Source organism: Alosa alosa, chromosome 21 (assembly GCF_017589495.1).
Source record: "Alosa alosa isolate M-15738 ecotype Scorff River chromosome 21, AALO_Geno_1.1, whole genome shotgun sequence".
In the NCBI taxonomy this organism is placed as follows: domain Eukaryota; kingdom Metazoa; phylum Chordata; class Actinopteri; order Clupeiformes; family Clupeidae; genus Alosa; species Alosa alosa.
Genome location: NC_063209.1, coordinates 22,307,216 through 22,326,611, shown reverse-complemented (window position 1 = coordinate 22,326,611; position 19,396 = coordinate 22,307,216). Strand labels below are relative to the sequence as shown.

Sequence of the window (19,396 nt, the reverse complement as noted above, 5' to 3'; positions counted from 1 at the left end):
CAGGCCGATGGCACTGTGTTATGCTAAACTCAACCTTTCACTGTCTCCGTTTAGCAGGTGTGGCAGCCATAGTCATTATTGAAGGGTTATTTTGTATTATTTTTTTTGACAGAGCGCCATGGACGCTGAGGCCAGACTTGAGTGACACCTTTGAATGGGATATGGTTATGCTCTTTCTGTGGCGTACACGACTTGGGTGCCAAAGAGTGTTTGTGCCCTTTCAGATGCAACATGCAGCCAATTGACTGAGATTGCCTGGCGCAGAGAAGGCAATCGACTCAAAAACCTTCACCTTGTCCGTCTGCCAATCCAGACAGTCTCAGTTAAATGCTGCAGTAATTATGTGTGAATAAACACCATATTCACGGCTATAGGTTGTGGTGAATGTTAGTTGATTTAGATTTTCAGACAAGGTGATTTCTTAACACTACAACCTTTGAGGGGAAGAATGCCTACCTTGTAAGCACATAATAAGCAAAAGGGGTTGTCTCTTATGGTCTGTTAAGTTCCAAGGAGTAGTTAGTAGGGATTACATTGGATGACGGAGATTTTCTAAGATTGTTTCTTTCATCAGCGTGTGTAAATAATGTGTTTGGCTGAAGTGCTGTTAATGAGGCCTGTGTCTGTGTGTTTCATGCTAATCTTCACACTGTCAAGGGTTGAGAGGGCTAATTACCAAGCATCATCGCACAGTGTTAGAAGGAGGCCGATTCGTGATTTCAGAGAGAAAGAGGGAGGCATTTATTGGAAAGAGTATCTATGTTTGCAGAAGATGTTTTTGAGCTCTGGTCCTCTTGATGGAATAGGAAGCAATTTGCTTACTGTGTTTGCTTTCTGCAATGTTGAATGAGAAGATTACAAGAGATTGTTCAAAGTTCAGCAAATGACATATTACTTTGAGTATATTTAAAACGACAAAATTTTACTTTAGGGTTGTTTTATGTACATTTTCAAGACGTCCGTGTAAGCTCTTCATGACAACTGACGCAAGCAAAATAAAACATTTAAATAGGCCAATTCCAACTGGTATCTGACGTTTTAAGCTCTGCTTTTGTCAAATGCATTGCTTCCATTTTCCCACTTGCCTCAAGTGATGTGTCACTTCATTAACATTTTGCTGAAATGGAAAAGTCAACAGTTGAAGGATGCTATGCTAGAAACAAAAACATGAAATAGACGCCACTTGAAACAGATGCATGTCCATTTGACATCAATATTGTCAAAAGCAGGTTTTATGACTGCTAAAATCAGTCGAAATTAGACTTTATAAGTGCTTGGGTGTTTATTCCAGTTGTTAGAAAGGGCTTATGCTGAGGTCCTGTAACTGTGCTCAGGATGGCCTAAAGTAAAGTGCAGCCAAAATAACTGCATGTAACTCGCGACTCTCCCATTAGCTGCTATGCTAAATATGCTAAATGTACTCTTATTCCTCTCTTTAGAAAAGGGGTATTATTTTGTCCCTATTAGAGAGAACTTTGTTGATCACCATTGACTGCCTTGTGGTTCAAGAAGCTGAGGTGTTTCAGTTTCCTGTCACAACAGCAAAAAAAGTTCTAGAACCAGTTATCTGGAGCCATTTTGGATTGTCTACTAACTGCATGGTTCTAACTGACATCCATGGCAGGATTCTCCTAATACAGGGACAAAGTCAAATAACCCCTGGGATTTTTTTTTTTAGTTTTTCTTTAGTGCAATTGCTAAAATCTGTTGTAAGGCTAACTCTGCAATGTTCCCTTCATGTAACATCATGGGTAGGTGGCGTGCTCTCACTACCCTTTCTGAAACTTCATGTGAGTGCAACCTTTGAATAGAGAATGGAGCAATAAAGGTGGAGAGAGAAAGAGAGAGAGAAAGAGAGGGGGGGGGGCAGGAGAGAGGGAGGGGGTGGAAGAGCAGTGTAAGAGATAACCTTGAGTCAAGAGCTTTTTTTCTTCTCATTTATAGTTACACAACTCTCATAGGATTGGGATGAATGCAGCAGCGCTGGCGGTGACTGCAGCCGTGGCAGCAGTGGCGTTGTAATCATGCCGCATACATATTAAAGCAAAGCCCTCTAGCGGGCTTGAATAAGCTCTCTCTTTTGATCACTGCACAGTGCACTCCTGTCGACTCCTAAAGCAGTTTTGTCCCCCGTCAGACCACAATTAAGGTATTGGCCCCCTCTCTCCAGCCATGTATGGTAACAAAGCTTAGCCTTTGAACCGGGATGTGATTGGCTGTGCTTGTCTCTTTACATTCTTCTCCATCCAATTATAGACCTCTATGGCCTCTTTAGTTCTCTCGCTCCCACTTCCTTTCTCTCTCCTTCTCTCTCCCTTACTTCTTGGAACTGATCAGGTTTTCTTTGTTGACCTTTGGAGTACTTCCTCATATGTCTCTACCTCTGTTCCTAGTCCTTTAGTACTTCGGTAACTGGTCTGCTTTTTCTCTCCTTCCTGAACCCACCCCCCCCTCTCTCTCTCTTCCTCTCTTTTTTTCTGCTGTCCAATGTCCTCTCATTCAGACAATGCTCAAAGACGATTCTTTACTCCTCATACCAAATGTGCTGAAGGTGTTCCTGGAGAATGGACAAATCAAGTCGTTTACATTTGACAGCCGGACCACGGTTAGGGTAAGGTAACGTGTGCTGTGTGTGTGTGTGTGTGTGTGTGTGTGTGTGTGTGTGTGCTCCGCTCTGTGACTGGATCAAGAACCTGGTTCTGTTCCACATGAACTTAGAATTGAGACATATCTTGTGAACTGGATAAAACTCAGAAAGTTTCAGAACAACACTTTGTTGGGTCAGAACGTAATATACAGTATGAATGTAAATTTAAAAACCTTTAGGGGCAATTGCATCCCAAAAGTGTTATCAAAAGAACGGACAAAATGAAATTACCGGACACACCTGATATGTTTTCACACCTGATATGTTTTCACATTATTATTACTCAAAATATCCTTTCCACCGCCTGGAACAATCTCCCCCAAAGTAATACTGAAACCTAATATCTGATACTGAACACAGCAGAATATGTATCTTTCTTTCTGATGAAAGTGAGATATTACTTGATGCAAAAGGGGGAAGGGAAAAAAAAACACTTTTGTAAGAAAAATCCTAACTTGGCACAAGGAGCCATTTTCTTTGGGTGCCACTAAAGCGGTTCTCTATGCAGATCCATTAAGCAAAGCTATTTACCTTTACATTAAAAAAAGATACAGATCTTGTTCCCCCTGTGGGGCCGTGACAGTGTGCAGTGTCCATTTGTATCCGGTGGCCGTGCTGGACGATGCAGGCATATGCCAGAGTGCTCATTAGGTGACATCATTTGATTAAAAAAGAGAAATGTTCCCTCTCCTCTGGTACTGTGATGGAAAGAAAGCCCTAGCTTCATTTCAACTTGATTAAATATAACTACATTTAAATAAAAAAAAGGACTAAAATGCAACTCTGTGGGATGCCATACAGAGAAGGCTAAGCATGCTGTAGAGCAACACGGACGCAGGAATGCTTTCTCTAGTCTCAATGAAAGTGGTACCTCGAGCGTGGATGTGGGAGAATGACTTTGAGGACGTTGGGTTTGTAGACTCAGCAATGTTAGCAGGGTCACCTTTAGTGCTGTGGGGGGGAGGATGCCATCAGTAATCCCGTCATGCCTGAATTAATCAGGATGTTGTCTGATACACCCATGAACAACAGCTGTAATCAAATACAAATCAGTCTATTAGTGAGGCTATTTATCATGCGTACATTGACCTGTTAGCGCACACAGCATGTGTATGTGTGTTTGTGTGTCTTGCCTTGCTCGTGTGGTGAACAGATTAATATTTCTTTTCTCCGTAATCTTTACATAACAGCATGTGTACGAGATGGCGTTTCCGTCATTTTTTAATTCTTTGGTCAATATTTATCTGTATCCAAATGTCAGATGGGAGACAACAGGCGCGTAGCTTGCTCCTCGCGAGCTGCCCTGCTTTTGAGGGAATTCCATTTCCGTTCGAGCATTTTCACCTCCCTACCAAGGGATTTGTGCTGATCAAATAAAACTAGATGCAGGTCAATGCATATTGACAAGACCCCACGCGAGGCTTCGCCACTAGGCAACACTTACATGATGTGTGGCTTCAGCCAACACGCTTCCCTCGGCTAAGGCATGTGTCTCCTCCTTGTGGGTGTGTGGGTTTACGCGACACAGTCTTTATTAACATTTGTCGACCTTTACCTGGGCTGTGGCCAGGAGGCTGGGGGGCGCCCCCTAGAGGCTGAGAGCTGGAGTAGTTACTATTCATTAATCCCATTGATCTCCACACTACACAGGATGAAAGTAAATGTCAGCCCTGTTTGCTCTGTGTGAGTGCAGCGCATTCAGGACATGCTAGAATGCAGCCAACATCTGCACCTTACAAACAGGAAAATACTGGCATCTGCCTGACATGGTCGATACAGAGACCAACATGGCGTCTAGGGTTGTTTTTTTTTTTTATTTTGAATGAAGGAGAGAATTATGAGCTAAAACAAGCCAAAGTGTATCTCATTTGTATTTTTTTGTGGTTTGCTTCCTGGTGCAGGATGTGATATCGTCCCTGCAGGACCGCCTGTCTCTGCGCTACATCGAGCATTTCGCGCTGGTTCTGGAGTCCGGAGGATTGGACCAGAACCAGAGACTGCATCTGCTACAGGAGCATCAGCCTCTGTCTCACGTAGGAAACCACCTGCTTATCTTCCCATCTCCCTGTCATCTCTCTCTCTCTCTATTCCTATCTCTCTCAAATGATGCTTCACTGGAATGAATAAATCTCGTTGACAAGTTTAGCTCTGTCCGATCATTTCTCCTCATTCCCTACCTGCCTTTCATATAGGCTATCTGAACGTCCACTTTCAACACATCGTCCCTCTCCTCACTCGTTCCTCTCCCTCTTTCCATCGTCGCCCCTTCACCATATGAAAGATCGCCGTATAGAAACCTGTGGTCAGCCAGCTGGAACCCCTGAAGCAAATGTCTGCGGATTGATTTAATATTCGGAGACTGGACGCCCTGCTGTGTGTGAAGCATTGATCCAATTTACGGCCGAGAGAAATAAACCTGTATGTGGCTAGCTTGGGAGGTCAGGGGCACATTACAGGGCTGCAGGCCGTAAGCCTCCACATCATTGACAGCGTGACTGCAGGGCAAGATGAATCCTGTCATTACTCCCCTACTGATTGGATGTAGCTACGTACATTTTCTATAGCATAAAGGACATCCAAATGCCAGATTCAGACAGCATAATTTGCCAGTGAAAAGACCATGTAATGGTATAATTATAGTCTGTATAAGACTGCTATTAACCCTTTCCCATGTTATGGCGTAATTGCATAAATGCATGTTTGCAGTGATGATGCTCCTTTATAGTTCGAGAACAGATAATTAGGGTAACCCAGCATTACCACTAAAATTCTGTTGTCTGAAATCTCAGACAGGCGAATGAACAAGGCAGTATGATTCCAGTAATTCCAGGTCACCAAGGCAACAGATACCTGACCTGTCCGATGATGCTACCGCTAACTCTGCCTTTGTTGTTCCCTCAGGTTGTGCACAGGACCTATTTCCAGGGGATGAGGTGTCTTTTCCGGATCTGTTTCTTTCCGAAAGACCCTGCAGACTTGCTGAGGAGAGATCCTGCTGCGTTTGAGTACCTCTATATACAGGTACTCTCGCCGGCAAGCCAGTGTGCCATCACACCTTGCTGCACATAAAAGGAAGCTCAGCTGAAGGAGATTCATTCACACCAGAAGGAGGGGGGATTAGGACTGACAACAAAAATGTGTGATGTGCTGAATGCCTCATAGATGGCGCCGAGTTATCTGACATATCTGTGGCACTGGCCATCTAGTTGTCAGAGCGACATAAACACTGATGGTGTGGCATATTTCAAGGGTGTCTTTATGGGGCATTACTTATTGGCTTGACTAGGCAGTGTAATGCCAATCTGGTGTACCACAAACACTCTTAGCGGATAAAGCCTGTCATCATGACATGTTGGCATTTTAAAAGGGTAATAATAACACAAACTAATGACCTACAAAAATGATTTCAGTTGTCAGTTCACATCAAAGTTGTAAGCAAAGAAGGCTTTGTGCTGTGCTACAGTATCAGTTGACGATGTGAAGAGGACTCAATATATGTGTTTATATTTGTATTTACTCCACTCTAAGAATAAATGTTTAAGGCTTAAGACTTGTGAATGCTTCACATCTTTCCTGTAAAGACTGCAATCATGGCTGTTGCTAATGGCACAGCACATTGAGTAAGGCTTCACATTATTTCCTCTCTTGTCTCGACAGAGTCGCAATGACGTCATCAAAGAGCGCTTTGGCACGGACTGGAAGTCGGAGGTCACACTGAGACTGGCGGCCCTCCACATTTTCATCACCGTTTCCATAGCGAGGCCCAATCAGAAGATCTCCCTCAAACATGTTGAGTATGTACATATCCATCTTTCCGTGTACCCATGCAGTATTTTTTAGCGGTTGTGCGGTTTGCGGTTGTGGGTGTTTGCACATATTTTGCGCACAACTGGAGTACAAGGAGCAGACAAACTGAATGTGTGACAATTTGGGGAAACTGTTTCCCAAAAAACTGCATAATCCATCCACCATTCAAACTGGAGCAACAAACTTGTATTCTTCAGACTGCTATTTGCATACACACCAGTACTGAAAAAGAAGTATCCTCATAAAAGCCGAAATTGAAGGAGACTGTTTTGGTTTGGCTTCTCTCTGCAGGAAAGAATGGGGTCTTGAACCCTTCCTCCCCCTCACCCTCCTCCCCACAGTCAAGGAGAAGAACGTCTGCAAGACTCTTTCCCAGCTCCTGAAGACCTATCAGCATCCTCCCCCAGCTGGTAATAAGGTGGGTTCCCAGGGCAACCAAACGAGAGTTATTATCAGCCATACTGCGCGAGAGACAATATTTTGATTGCTCACATCCCCACATCAAAAAAAGGTGTCATGGAGTGAATGTGAAATCAATTAAGGAAGCGTTAAACAGGGAAAAAGAAAATTAACTATCCATCAACAAACATGCCTTGGCAAGCAAGCCACAAACTGTTTTTTTTTAATTATTATTATTTTATTTTATTCAACCATTAGCAATTAGCGAGTGTGGTTGGTCTTATCGCCTTAGAAGTGGAGAGTTTGCGAACCTTGGTCTCTAATTAGAGAGGTGAAACCAGCAGGCAGGGGAATCGCTGAGGCTACATGCAAGAACTAAACTAGCAGGCAGGGGAATCACTGAGGCTACATGCAAGAACTAAAAAATGTCATTAGCAGAAGTCGTCCCTATGCAATGAATCATCCAAGACCAAAACAAAAGCAAATTATTTAAAATGAATGCAGGCTTGCGACTGCCTAGAGGGAGAAATGTTGGTTTTGTGATTAATGACACACAACAAATTACGAGGGCCCGTAATTTGAAACATGTCTAATTACTCATGAGCCAAAACCACAGGAAGAGGAGGACATTTTGGATATTGATGAAGCTACAAGCTTCAGTTGCTTTGATTGTGAGGGTGGTGCTAACCTTTGACTGGACAATGAGTCTTAATGAGGGAAAATGTTAGTCATTATTATTTGTTCCCTCTGATTGAAATGGATTTTTGTTGGCAGGATATTTATGTCGGTGATCATTATTTCCCCATTGCATTGGGTGGCATGAGACATTTTTCTACATCTTTCTGTGTTACTTATACTATGTTGATTACGGCAACTTTTTTTACCATTACTTTATGACAAACTCCATTATATTTAATAGTGACAGAATTATTTTAATGAAGACATACTAGCATGTTACTTAAATGTAGAGATGTATGGCTACTTCCACTGTGTGTAATTTTAATGACTAGTATAATTAGAGTAATATAGTCAAATTAAAGATGTTGTAATAACTTTAAATATTTGTGTTTTATGGTTTATGGACTTAGGTAACAGCGCCCCGTGTGAGCTCTCTTGTGAAATGTCCTCTCAACCCCCTCACACCACCTCCACCTCCTCTTCCTCCCCCTCCTCTTCCTCCACCTCCTCTTCCTCCACCTCCTCTTCCTCCTCTTCCTCCACTTCCTCCACCTCCTCTTCCTCCACCTCCTCCACCTCCTCTTCCTCCCCCTCCATCCTTCCGCCTCCACCATGTCATTTCTGTTCCTCTCACCTAGGTTCCCCCGCTCCAGGGAAAGCTTCAGTACATGCGCGTCCTGAACGACCTTCCACCTTTCGGAGGCCTGCTTTTCCACACGGTTGGCCTGGTAAATGTGACTCATAAAACCTCCCTAGGTTGCTCTCCGATGGTCACGTATATACAGGCCTTAGGTGTCTGATCAGAAGCATACCATGGCGTAAAGTGGGTTTGGATTTGGCACCCGATATCGTTAGCCTAGCTTAGCACAATTCACTAGAAGTGGTTAGACCAGTTAGCCTATAGCTAGGGTAACGGTGTCAGACTGGGTTATTGCACACACAGAGAACAGAAAGATACCGGTATGTATCTTTTTTATCTAACTCTGGGGTATGTGCAAAGCCATGTAGAGTTCTGACATTTAGGCTGTATAGACCCTTTCAAGAGAGTTCCATTATCAGCATCGTAGTTGGCCCCACAAGACTTCCGTTTTAACATCTTAATGCAGAGGAAGTAGATTGGGGCCCAAATAGAACGTTCAAGCATTGTTTTTGTTTTTATTGTTGAAAGGGTCCATAGGTTGAGGTTTTTTACAAGGTTCTAAGTCAAGCTACACACAGAGGGCAAAATATGTACTGGAAATGTCATTTTTTGTTTATAGTTTTGTTAGATAGATAGATAGATAGATAGATTGATAGAATAGAATAGATTACACAGAAAGGCTATGCAACACAGTTCTAAAAGTATGTAATGTGTAAAACTGTTACGTTTGCCTTTTTTGAGAGGATCAAAGTTTTAAATGAGGATCAAACTCCCACAACCCCCTGTAAATCACCCCAAGGCTACATCCCTATAGCAAATGAGTCACACAGTGAAGATCATTGAGATCTGATATGAAATCACCCTTGATGTCTGTCTAAAATAATAATAATAATAATAATAATAATAATAATAATAAAAAAAAACATAATTCCTTGGGCAGAAATCAGAGGAAGGATATATTCAAGGTTACTGACCTTTCAAAGTGCTGTTTCTCTTAGCGGCATTATTTGCATTTTGCTTTTGCAGGACGAGAAGCACTCGGCCACAACTCTGTTAGTGGGGCCGCGGCACGGGATCAGCCACGTAATTGACCTGAAGAACAACCTGACCACAGTCCTGGCAGAGTTCAGCCGGGTGGCAAAGGTCCAGTTGTTTCGGGAGCACCAGGGAGTGGCAAGAGTGGAGGTCACCATTCTGGAAGCGAAGGTGAGACATAAATTACTCTCGATTTTAAGGGAATTTGACACAGTCATGTAAATTGACTCCTAACATAGCAACTCTACAGAGATTAGTGCCCTCATGGTAGGAAAAGAGCACACATAAACCTCTCTCTGACATGCAGTGCAATAGTACTAAGAAATTATCCTCTAGATGACATTGAGCTTGAATTTGTGCTTATCCTTCCCCCTAGCGAAAGCAAATCATCATCCATTTAAACTGCAGGAGATAGATACACACATTTTGTGCTAAATTTAACCAAATACAGAGGAATTAGAATGGATATCAGCTTTTCACAGACTGCTTCAAACAACACATTATGACCTCATAGAACGTGTCCGTCCCTTTGCCACTTCCTCCTAGCCACTGGTGTTGCTGATGGAGTGGCCTGATGCCTCGAATTTTGCCTGTCTGATCTCCGGCTACTACAAGCTCTATGTGGACCCCAAACGGACTGTCTACTACCGGACACCTGGTCAGTCTCATATGATCAAGGCAGGTATGTTAGTTGTCACCCCCTTGGTTTTGTGTGGTTAGCAGGTCTAAAAAAAACCCTATGTGAAACAGTACTTTGATTATGTATTGTATGCCTTTTCTATACAGTCTGTGAAGCATAATGCTGTAAACTTGAACTAAAACACTCATGTTTTTCCATCTCACTCGTCTATGGATTACCTGTCATTAATACAAAAAGCATTTGGTCCCTCAGGTGCTTTTAAAATATCATTGTCAAAGATGGCTGTATGGTTTGAAAATGTCATCACTTTGTGTCATCAGTGGCATTTAATGTGCATTTAATCTTTGTGCTTTTCCACATGAGTATGTTGTAGAATTTTGCAACATATATTATTTGACTTGACAGGGCATTCTCATGTGCTTGTATATACACTGAGGCTCAAGGTCAAGGTCTTTGTGTAAACTGGTTTCCATCAGTGAGACTTAAGTTTGAGCAAAATACAATCTGAGGAAACACAAAATAGCACAAACGGTTGACTCGCATTTCAACATTTCTCTCAAAATTGCCTGGAGTGTCATCAGCTTCCTCCATTTGCTTGGACCAGCTCCATTGACTCCTTGGGGATCATTCACATTGCCACCCGCCTCTCGATTTCTCTCATCTCCATCTTGGTTCTGTCCCATTGGATTGGGGGTTCATTTTTCTTGTTTCTGTTCCCCACATAAAAAAAGTCACATTCAGGATTTGTCGGTCCCGCCTGCTCTCTCTCTCTCTCTTTTTCATCAAAAGAACGTGTAATGCTCAGTCATTCTGTTGGATGTCCCAGCTCCTCTCTCTGTCCCCATATTGCTGTGATCAGTCCTGTGAGGGAGACTCATAGATATCACCGCTTGCCATGTGTTCCCTCGGGGGTGACCAAGTTTTCATCTCAGAGCAAAACAAGCAAAAAAAAAACCAAAAACCCAAAACACCCACCCCTTTCATACGACTCCAAAACAACATCCATTCTGCTGTCGCCTCTCATCATCAGGACGCTCCATCCAACTAAAATCTGAGGGTTGTTCCACCTGTCAACTCCTCTGATGATTTTGCCCTTAGATTACAGAAGTGCCCATGCTCACTCAAGGCCCTCGGGTGCAACGGGTTCAAGCAGCGGTGGCGGTGGCGGAGGAGGAGGGAGTAGTCGGCGAGGCGAAGAGAGGGAAGGGCTGTCCCGAGAGCCGTCCCAGAAGGCGTCCTCCAGCTCAGCCTCGCAGCTCCCCCCGCCATCATCGCAACACCTGGGCCTCTGCCACATCCACCTGCGGGAACAGCAGCAGCTTCGGGAGTTGCAGCAGCAGGCCGAGGAGCAGCTGGACATCAACCAGAACCTCGTCTCACAGAGCCGCTGCCGCACCAAGTCCGACCCCACGCTCAAGAGCACCGAGGCCATCATCGCTCGCCCAGACAGTCCCGCGGAGAGAGAAGAGGAGGGGGGCGGTGGCGGAGGCGCGGGCTTCAGGAGCCGGGCGAAGACCTTGGAGCGCCCGCACCGTTCTGGACGTTTCTTCTGCGACTCCTGTAAGGCCAGGCTCAAGGCTGAGGGTCTGATGGTGGAGGACAGTCGAAGCAGTGGGAGCTCCGGAAAGCAGTGCTCCAGTGCCTGTGCCTCACGAGACGCAGATGTTGTGGACCTCATGGCCCTGCCTCTGCCCGGCAGCGATGACGACGAGGAGATGGAAGAGGACGCTGTCGGAAAACTGCAGCCTCCGCCTCCTGCCATTGCCGCTCCTCCCCCGGGGTTTCGGGATAACAGCTCCGACGAGGACGACCCGAATAAAAACCGTAAGGCTACTGCCAAAGCGGAGGGCACCACAAAAGCAACAGCTGCCACGGCAACCATGACAACAACCACATCAGCAGCAGTAGTGGCAGAGGCTTCAGCAGTAGCAGCAACAGCTGCTGTCACCGCGGGAACAGTGGGAGCGACTCCGCAGGAAGTCCCAGTGACTCTGATTGATAACGTGGCCACCAGGACAGTGCGGGACCATGCCCAGGAGCTGGATGATGCGTTAGTCTCCACCCTGCAAGCCCTGGAGGCTCTGGCAGCCTCTGAGGACTATCCCCACCACCACCACCACCACCAGCAAACCCCTCAAACCGCAGGTGGACCTCTCACTGCTTCTCAGAAACACAGTCTCCTCTATCTCTAATGTCTCTATATTTAGTATTTCCTTGCTTGACTGCCTATTTATTGAGGTTAAAATGGTGATTACTTGTACCCCATATGAGGCCAAACAGATTTAAGCCTTTTTAGTATTCAGGCCGAGAGACCATTTAGTCTGGTTCTCGACAGGATCCTTAGCAAATGCCTCATTATATGCTGCTGCTTTGCAATGAGTTGAAAATGTAAATTGCTCATATTAAGCAGCAATATTGTAATTACCGTTTTCTCCTAAAACGTGACATCATTACGCGCAATAGACAGGTCAGGTGTTTAGAATTTGTCTGCTATCTAAATGTAAAATACCACTGTGTGAGAACAACTCTCCATCTGTTAAATATGCATGTGGTTGATGCCTCGTTATCAGTGATGGGATAATGACTTCTTTTATGGCTTAGGTAGTCTATTTATTTGTGCATAGTCTATTTTTATGCATTTTTCGTGACCCTGATTTGTTCTGTGTTCTGTCCCTCACAGTGCTGGCAGCGATCACCCCCGAGTCATCACTCGACTCTGGGCATGAGACCAACTCCTCTGAGCTGACGGATGTGTCTGAAATGGTGTCTGCCATGAAACAGCATCAGAACCAAGCTTACCTGCTGGCCCACCACATCAACAAGGAGCGCATCTTCAGCCGCAGAGACTTCCCGCTGGCCATCCCTGGCTGCACTGCCCAGACTCTGGGTAGCGGGGCCTTTTCCATGACACAGATCCGTGGCGGCTGCCCACCGAAACAGGTGATCCTGAGCAAAACTGTGCCCTTGAAGGTCAGCCCCAGTCAAGGACCAGGGTCTCCCTGTCCTCCAGGCGAGCAGAGCAAAACCCAAGATCATCCACAGACTGAGGCGGATACAGGAAAGCCTGCAAAGCCAGAGCCTGTGAAGTCGAGCACGACTGAACCCCCCTCTCCTCTGCCCTCCCAGCAACAGAAAGTTGTTGAACAGGTGGATGTGTCCACTGGCGGGAAAATTCAGAAAGTATCAGAGGGTAAACTGAGTCCTAACACTTCGGCGAGCATCAAAGGGAAAATTTCTGGACAGGTGAGTCCAGAGGTGACCAACAAAGCCTTACCCATCCTTTTGCCTGTAGATAGAATCGCTTCTGCCAAGCTTAGTCCCACGGAAATGTGCCAAGATGCCGAGACTGCCTCTAGTGAGACCATCAAGCCTTCAAGCTTTAAGGGCCTGCTGCCAGTTGACGACCTCTTCTGCACATGCCCAGTGAGGCCTGAGCCGGGGCCCCAATTGAGACTGAAGGACCCCCAGACCCAAAAGGTGATGGTGTTCCACTCCTCCTCACCCACTGATGATGAAAGACTTCGTGCCAAGGGACTGCAACTGGCAAGCTGCAAAGAGACCACAGTGCGGACATCAGATCCTAGTTTAGCCAAGCCTAGTATCCACCCGCCACCTAAATATTCTCCTCACATTCCAGTGAAAACGGAACGCAAAGAGACACCTGACGACAAATCTGAGAGCAAAGTCCTCCCAGAGCAACAGAAAAGTCTTGCCAAATCCTCCTTACCTGTCCTCGTGGAAACAACACACATAACTACCTGCGGGGAAAAGGGTGCAACCATCCCCGGGGCTGAGCGCAAAAAGCAAAGCAGCAGTAGGAGCAAGTCCCAGCGCAGCGCACCGTTCCAGAGCTTCAGGAACCTGATCTCGGCCACTTTCCCGGCGCGTCTGCGCCGCGAGACGGATGAGCGGCGGGCGCAGCTGCAGAAGGTGCGGCAGTACGAGCTCGAGTTCCTGGAGGAGCTCCTCAAGCCCAAGACGTCGCAGGGCGAGTTTTTGCCCCAGGGGTCCTCGCCCGTCCCCGGAGGCACTCCGTGTGCCTGCCAGCTGCGCACGAGTCCCGTGCAGAAGGTCCCGGGCATCTCTCGGGAACAGAGGCGCAGCTGCGACTGCAAGAGGATATGTCGTGGGATGAGGCTACCCGACACGCCGGTGGGGTCCTCCATGGAGCCTCGCGGTGGGAGAGAGAGGCCGATTTCCAAAACACCCCCTGCCATTCCCAAGGCTCCCCATAGCCAAGGCGCACCGCGGAGACCTCAGACGCTAGAGATCAAGACCACCAGAATCCGCTCCACCAGCCTGGAGTCTCGAGAACTTCGAGACACGCCCATTTCCTGTTTGCCCACCTGCACTTCCCGCCCCGAGTGTATGGGGGCGCCGCAATACAAGAAACTCCAGCGAAGGTACAGCATTGGCGAGCTGGACAACAACAGTGACAGCACACCTCTCTATGCTGAGGTGAAATCCACCAAGGCCAAAAGCTTGGAGAAAGAGATGGAAAGAGTCAGGGCAACAGGACTCAGACTACCGACCCCGGTAGAGCCCATTCACACTCAAGGTAGTGAGACGAAAAAGAAAGGCGTCTTCTTTATCCAGGGAGAGGAGATTGTGCGTGAGACCCGGGAGGGGACCAGCGAGGTGCTGTTGGCAATACCCAGTGAAGGCAGCAGTGACGACCGGGAGAAGTGCTGCTCATTCTGCTTTTGCTACCGCAAGTGTGAGGCTGCCGACTCGAGCAGTGAGAAGGACGAGCTCTCATACTCTGTCCCTCTGCAAGTCCTGCCCGGCATGCAACTGGACTCCCGCACCATGCCGGTGGTCAGCAAAACCTTACAGGTGCTCGACGCAGAGGACTGTAGCGGAGAGGAGGAGGAGGAGGAGGAGGAGGAGGAGGAGGAAGAGGAGCCCCAGACACAGGAGATCGACCTGCGTGCCTGCAGCAGTCTGGAAGCCAGCTTGGCACGAGTGCAGTCCCTGCAGGACAAGACGTTCTGCCTGCCCGACGGCTTCCTCATTGCGCAACTGGATGCCAACGAGCTGCTGGCCATTCTCCGGCAGTGCGCCAACAGCCCCCAGATAGAGGGCGAGCCCCGCATGCCCGCTGCCCGGCTGGCGGAGTACAAGCAAGAGCTGGCCGTGCGCTTCAAGGAGTTCCGCGCGTCGTGCCGGCGCGTGGCGAGCGTGGAGAAGAGCCCCACGCGCATGCTCAGCGCCGTCACCGCCAGCTTCCAGGTGCTGTGCAACCTGACGCAGACGTTCATCCGGCTGGTGCATGGCATACGCTCCGAGACCCAGCGGCTGCAGCTGCTGCGGAAAGTGGAGGAGGTGGCGGTCAACTACACGCTGCTCCTCCGGGCAGCCGAGGAGGCCATGGGACACTCCAGCAGCCTCCCCAACAAGAGTGCCAGCCCGCAAGCGCCTGCTGCCACGAACGCAGGCTCCCTCCCACGCTCCATCAAAACCTTGCCCACCAAGTGAAGCCCATGAACATGAACATCCCCCACATCCCCTCCACACAAAGGGAGTCCTTAAGGACAGGGATCTGAGAACCCACAAAGTGGCTATCGCCGCTGCTGGGGGAGCTCACCGGGTCATATCTCAGTTATTGTTTACATTTGTTTTTACAGGACATAGTAGGATAAAGTGTAGATTCATTCTCATTAAACTGCTCCACACTATGTTTACAGGGGGGTGTCCAGCACAGTTGCCTCCCCCCCCCACCCCACCCCACCTCCTCCATGTTGTTTCCTACCGAGGGACACCTGTGTATCCTGTCCTGTGTATCCAGTTCGGGGAACAGTTCTGTCTCTAACTTTCTTATTTTATCTCCCTCACCACTGGATGATAAACAGGGCTAATGATTGCATTTCAACACTTGCTTCAAGGGGCTAGCAAACAGAGGGTTTTGTACTTACTGTATCTAAATGTATGTAATTAATTGATTAATTTATTATTAATTAATTTTATTTATTTTTGAAGGCAAGAGAAAAGATTATTTATGGGAGGACAGGAGATCATTGTCATTTTCATGATGAAATTATAGTATTCAAGACTTTATAATGAATTAAAATGAATTTACTCCTACGATGTACCCTAAACAGAATCACTGCAGAGACTGTCAGATAGTGCATTATGTGGATTAGGTAGTGCCAAATATGGATTCTTTGGTGACGTGTTTGTACGATTGTTACTTTTAAAATCACTGCTTACTGTTGTGATACCACAAAAGAGCACTCTGCTGCAAGAGCAGAATCATTCACAGCAAAGGGGGAGTGTCTGAGCAAAAAACATCATGTCTGAAGCTGAGTTTCCTGACACTCCAAGGCCATAAAATGTGCACACATACACACACACACACACACACGCGCGCACACACACACACGCACGCACGCACACACACACACACACACACACACACGCACACACACACACGCACACACGCGCACGCACACACATGCACACACACACACAGGTAAGGAAAGACTGCTCAGAGTGGGGCAATGTAGCCGAAACCCAACTTTACCAGACACAGCAAAGATCCAGTTACTTGGATTAAAGATGTGAAGCTCTCTTTTCACTAAATCATGGTATTGTTTTCACTTTGTCATAAAAATGTTTAAAAGTAATGATATATCAAGTGATTTTTGAGTCTCACATAGTGTAGTAAAGAAGTTTTTTGTTTTGTTTTTTTGTTTTAACAAAAAAGTGAATAGGATGTGAGAGTAAGCTTTGTGATTTCCAAAGCCTGCCCAATTAAAAAAAAAAGGAAAAGAAATAATTCAGATTCCATTTGATACCTTCTCACCTTGATGTGTAATGCATTGTGATAATAATTCCACATTCATTTATATCCTTAGACTGATCATAGGTCAATACAAACATATTGATTTACTCTAGATTCCCAAAATATACAGTATATTACACACATTATATATAACATTTACACAGAGTGTTACTACATACATAATTGGAAGATTCCAACCCCAAAAAGAAAGAAAAGTTAGAAGACACCTTGTTGACACCACATTGAACATTGAAGACACCACATTGTTTACCCATTTCTATACTGTTTTACATCTTGCATTTCAGGTTGTATCAAAAAACATACAAAAGAGTAGTTTTCTATGTATTTTAATAAACCCAGCACTTGTTTTCTGTCTGAAAACTTTCTTTGACTCCTGATCAAACATTTCTGAACCACGACCAGTTGCTCGCTGGCCTGAATTGGGTTGCTAATCACCTGTCCATGTTGCTCCCTGAAAGATCACCGAAACTCATCCTTCCATGTTTATTTGTTCTCATTGTAATATTGTCTTGCATGTCCTCTTTCTGTTATCCTCTATTTTTGGATGTGTACAAACCAGAGAATATGGTGCCCACTCGTCCTGGTATGTGTATTCTCTTTGAAGGCTGAATACACACAGACACACACATACACAGACACACACACACACACAAAAGGTGGGAGAGGGATAAGTCTCTGCTTCAATGTTCTATTGCATTGGAATCTCTCCACTTTGAGTGTATTCCAATTAAACGTGTAAATAGTTGTAACATAACCCGGGACATTTGTGAAGATGTAAACAAAACTTTTAAAATATTCAAACCAAACAGTGTGAAGATTTGTCCAAATTCTTCACAGTTTTGTAAATCAGATATCACGTCTGTATCTTATTTATAGTAGTAATTTATCATAGAGATAAACAGTGAAAAAAATATATTTTAACGAATATATAACAATATCTATGAAAGCATGGGACATGTTTATTTTTATAATATATTTACATTATGTTTTTTCTCTTCAGTCCAGTTTTTCCTTTGTTTATGACATTAACAATACTGTGGATTTGTCTGTGTTCATCAGTGTGGATCTTTCACAATCTAATCCATTGTTTCTGTATTTACATTGTTTAAACTTTCATTTGATTCAATGTCTATGACTTTGTCTCCACTGTAGTCCTGTGTGCAACGTCATGTTTAAAAGCAATAAAGTACTGAAGTTATGCCATCCCGGTCCGGTGCACTTACGGCCGCTTAATTGAGACAGGGGGGGGGGGGGCTTCTCGCACACACACACACACATCTGTCTGTCTCTATCTCTCTCTCTCACACACACACACACACATCTGTCTGTCTCTCTATCTCTCGCTCATGCACACATACACACGCACGCACACCAAGTTCACATGCTAAAAAGTCACATGCATTTGTTAATTACACCTAATCAAACATGGCTGACATTGAAGAGATTCTATGTGCACATGAACACCTCTATAGATATCTGCTGTCCATGTACAGAAAGAAATTACAGGCATCAATGCAGGCATTCCAAATCTAAAAATGTTTCCCAACAGTCTACAAAGGAAGTTTTCTTCCTTTTTCTAATGTGAGAGGAATTTAGCTATTTACCTGGAATTTACCTGGTAATCCTTTGCGATCCTCGTCACTCTGACTTCAAAAACTTCCCGCCTGAACTCTATCACACGTAGAGCTTGCAGAGTGATAATAGAACGAGACTGTCTTACTTGGGGATCATCCTAACGCAGGAAGCATGGAATCTCACAGCGCAACTCAAGCCTACAATGAGAAGAGAGTAAGGAAGGAAATTAGCAAAGGTTTTGTTTAGGAACACAAGAGCTCTTTGTGTCCAATGTGGACAGTAAGTAGAGGGGCCATTCCACACTGGTGGAGCCTCATTGATTTTCTAGCTTCTAGCTAATGCTTCCTCAAGTTTGTACATCAATGCTGAAGTCTGAACAGAGCTCGGCGACCCCTGCAAGTGCAGAGAGCAGTAAAGCGCTCAGAGAAAATGGCCTGTGTGAGGAAGTCCGAATGACTCCTGGCTAGGCGATTACCCTCAGCATAATGAAGACAATAACAGTCTGTGGAATAATAGAGGCGCCATTTGAAACTGTTGGCGTATAAAAGGATCCCTTGCCCTTCTTTACAAGATTAAAGTTGATTCAGGGTTGGGTTCACCATGGTGTTGGTCTAGCCCTGCAAAATGTACAAAATAAATGTTTGTTTCTACAGCCAGCCAATGTCATTAAAAATGAAGATCAGAGACACACAGAGATTGGAATATGGCCAGTACTGTCACCATTAAGGCTTTAAATTACTTTGCCATTACAAAAATCAGTTGTTCCGTATCGGTTTGGGCCATCTCAGACCTAGACGGAGTCCTCTTCTCTACTGTCTACCATTTATTGATCAAAACAAAGGATAAAACCTCTGGCCATCTAAGTGAACACTGATTGTGTTATAGAGCCTTTTAAAAATGTTTCCAGTTGAAATGTTGAAAGCTAACGCAGATACTTTGAAATGAAAATTAATTAGACTTTAGTGTAATGATCTACAAATTGTTGACTTAAATCTTATTTTTTTCATTTTTATTTGGTCCCCAAGTTACCAATAGCTGTTGTGTTGTTTTCTGTATCGGAAATCCCTTACGAACCCACATGTTTGTTTATGCAGTTCAAAGAGTCTATACCGAGTCTGCTTTACCAACAAACGGCAACAAACTCCAACACCAACAGTTGGGTCAGTGTGG

General features: G+C 45.4%; 1 protein-coding gene and 1 long non-coding RNA gene across 2 annotated transcripts in view; one reads left to right on the top strand and one right to left on the bottom strand.

Annotated features, from left to right (window-relative positions):
* frmpd3 (FERM and PDZ domain containing 3) overlaps window positions 1–17,854 on the top strand; it is a 140,001-nt gene extending 122,147 nt beyond the window's left edge. Inside the window, exons 8-17 of the mRNA XM_048231950.1 lie at window positions 2,504–2,611; window positions 4,549–4,680; window positions 5,549–5,668; window positions 6,305–6,441; window positions 6,746–6,872; window positions 8,170–8,259; window positions 9,198–9,377; window positions 9,753–9,888; window positions 10,945–11,991; window positions 12,527–17,854. Of these exons, the coding sequence (XP_048087907.1) occupies window positions 2,504–2,611; window positions 4,549–4,680; window positions 5,549–5,668; window positions 6,305–6,441; window positions 6,746–6,872; window positions 8,170–8,259; window positions 9,198–9,377; window positions 9,753–9,888; window positions 10,945–11,991; window positions 12,527–15,324 (4,875 nt within the window). The 3' untranslated portion in view covers window positions 15,325–17,854. The remainder of the gene's footprint in view (window positions 1–2,503; window positions 2,612–4,548; window positions 4,681–5,548; window positions 5,669–6,304; window positions 6,442–6,745; window positions 6,873–8,169; window positions 8,260–9,197; window positions 9,378–9,752; window positions 9,889–10,944; window positions 11,992–12,526) is intronic.
* LOC125286717 lies at window positions 2,478–9,223 on the bottom strand. The gene is made up of 4 exons (XR_007192230.1): window positions 9,146–9,223; window positions 3,519–3,679; window positions 3,179–3,345; window positions 2,478–2,557 (listed from the first exon to the last, which is right to left on the bottom strand). It is a non-coding gene; the product is annotated as an uncharacterized LOC125286717 (long non-coding RNA).
* Window positions 17,855–19,396: the final 1,542 nt, after the last annotated feature.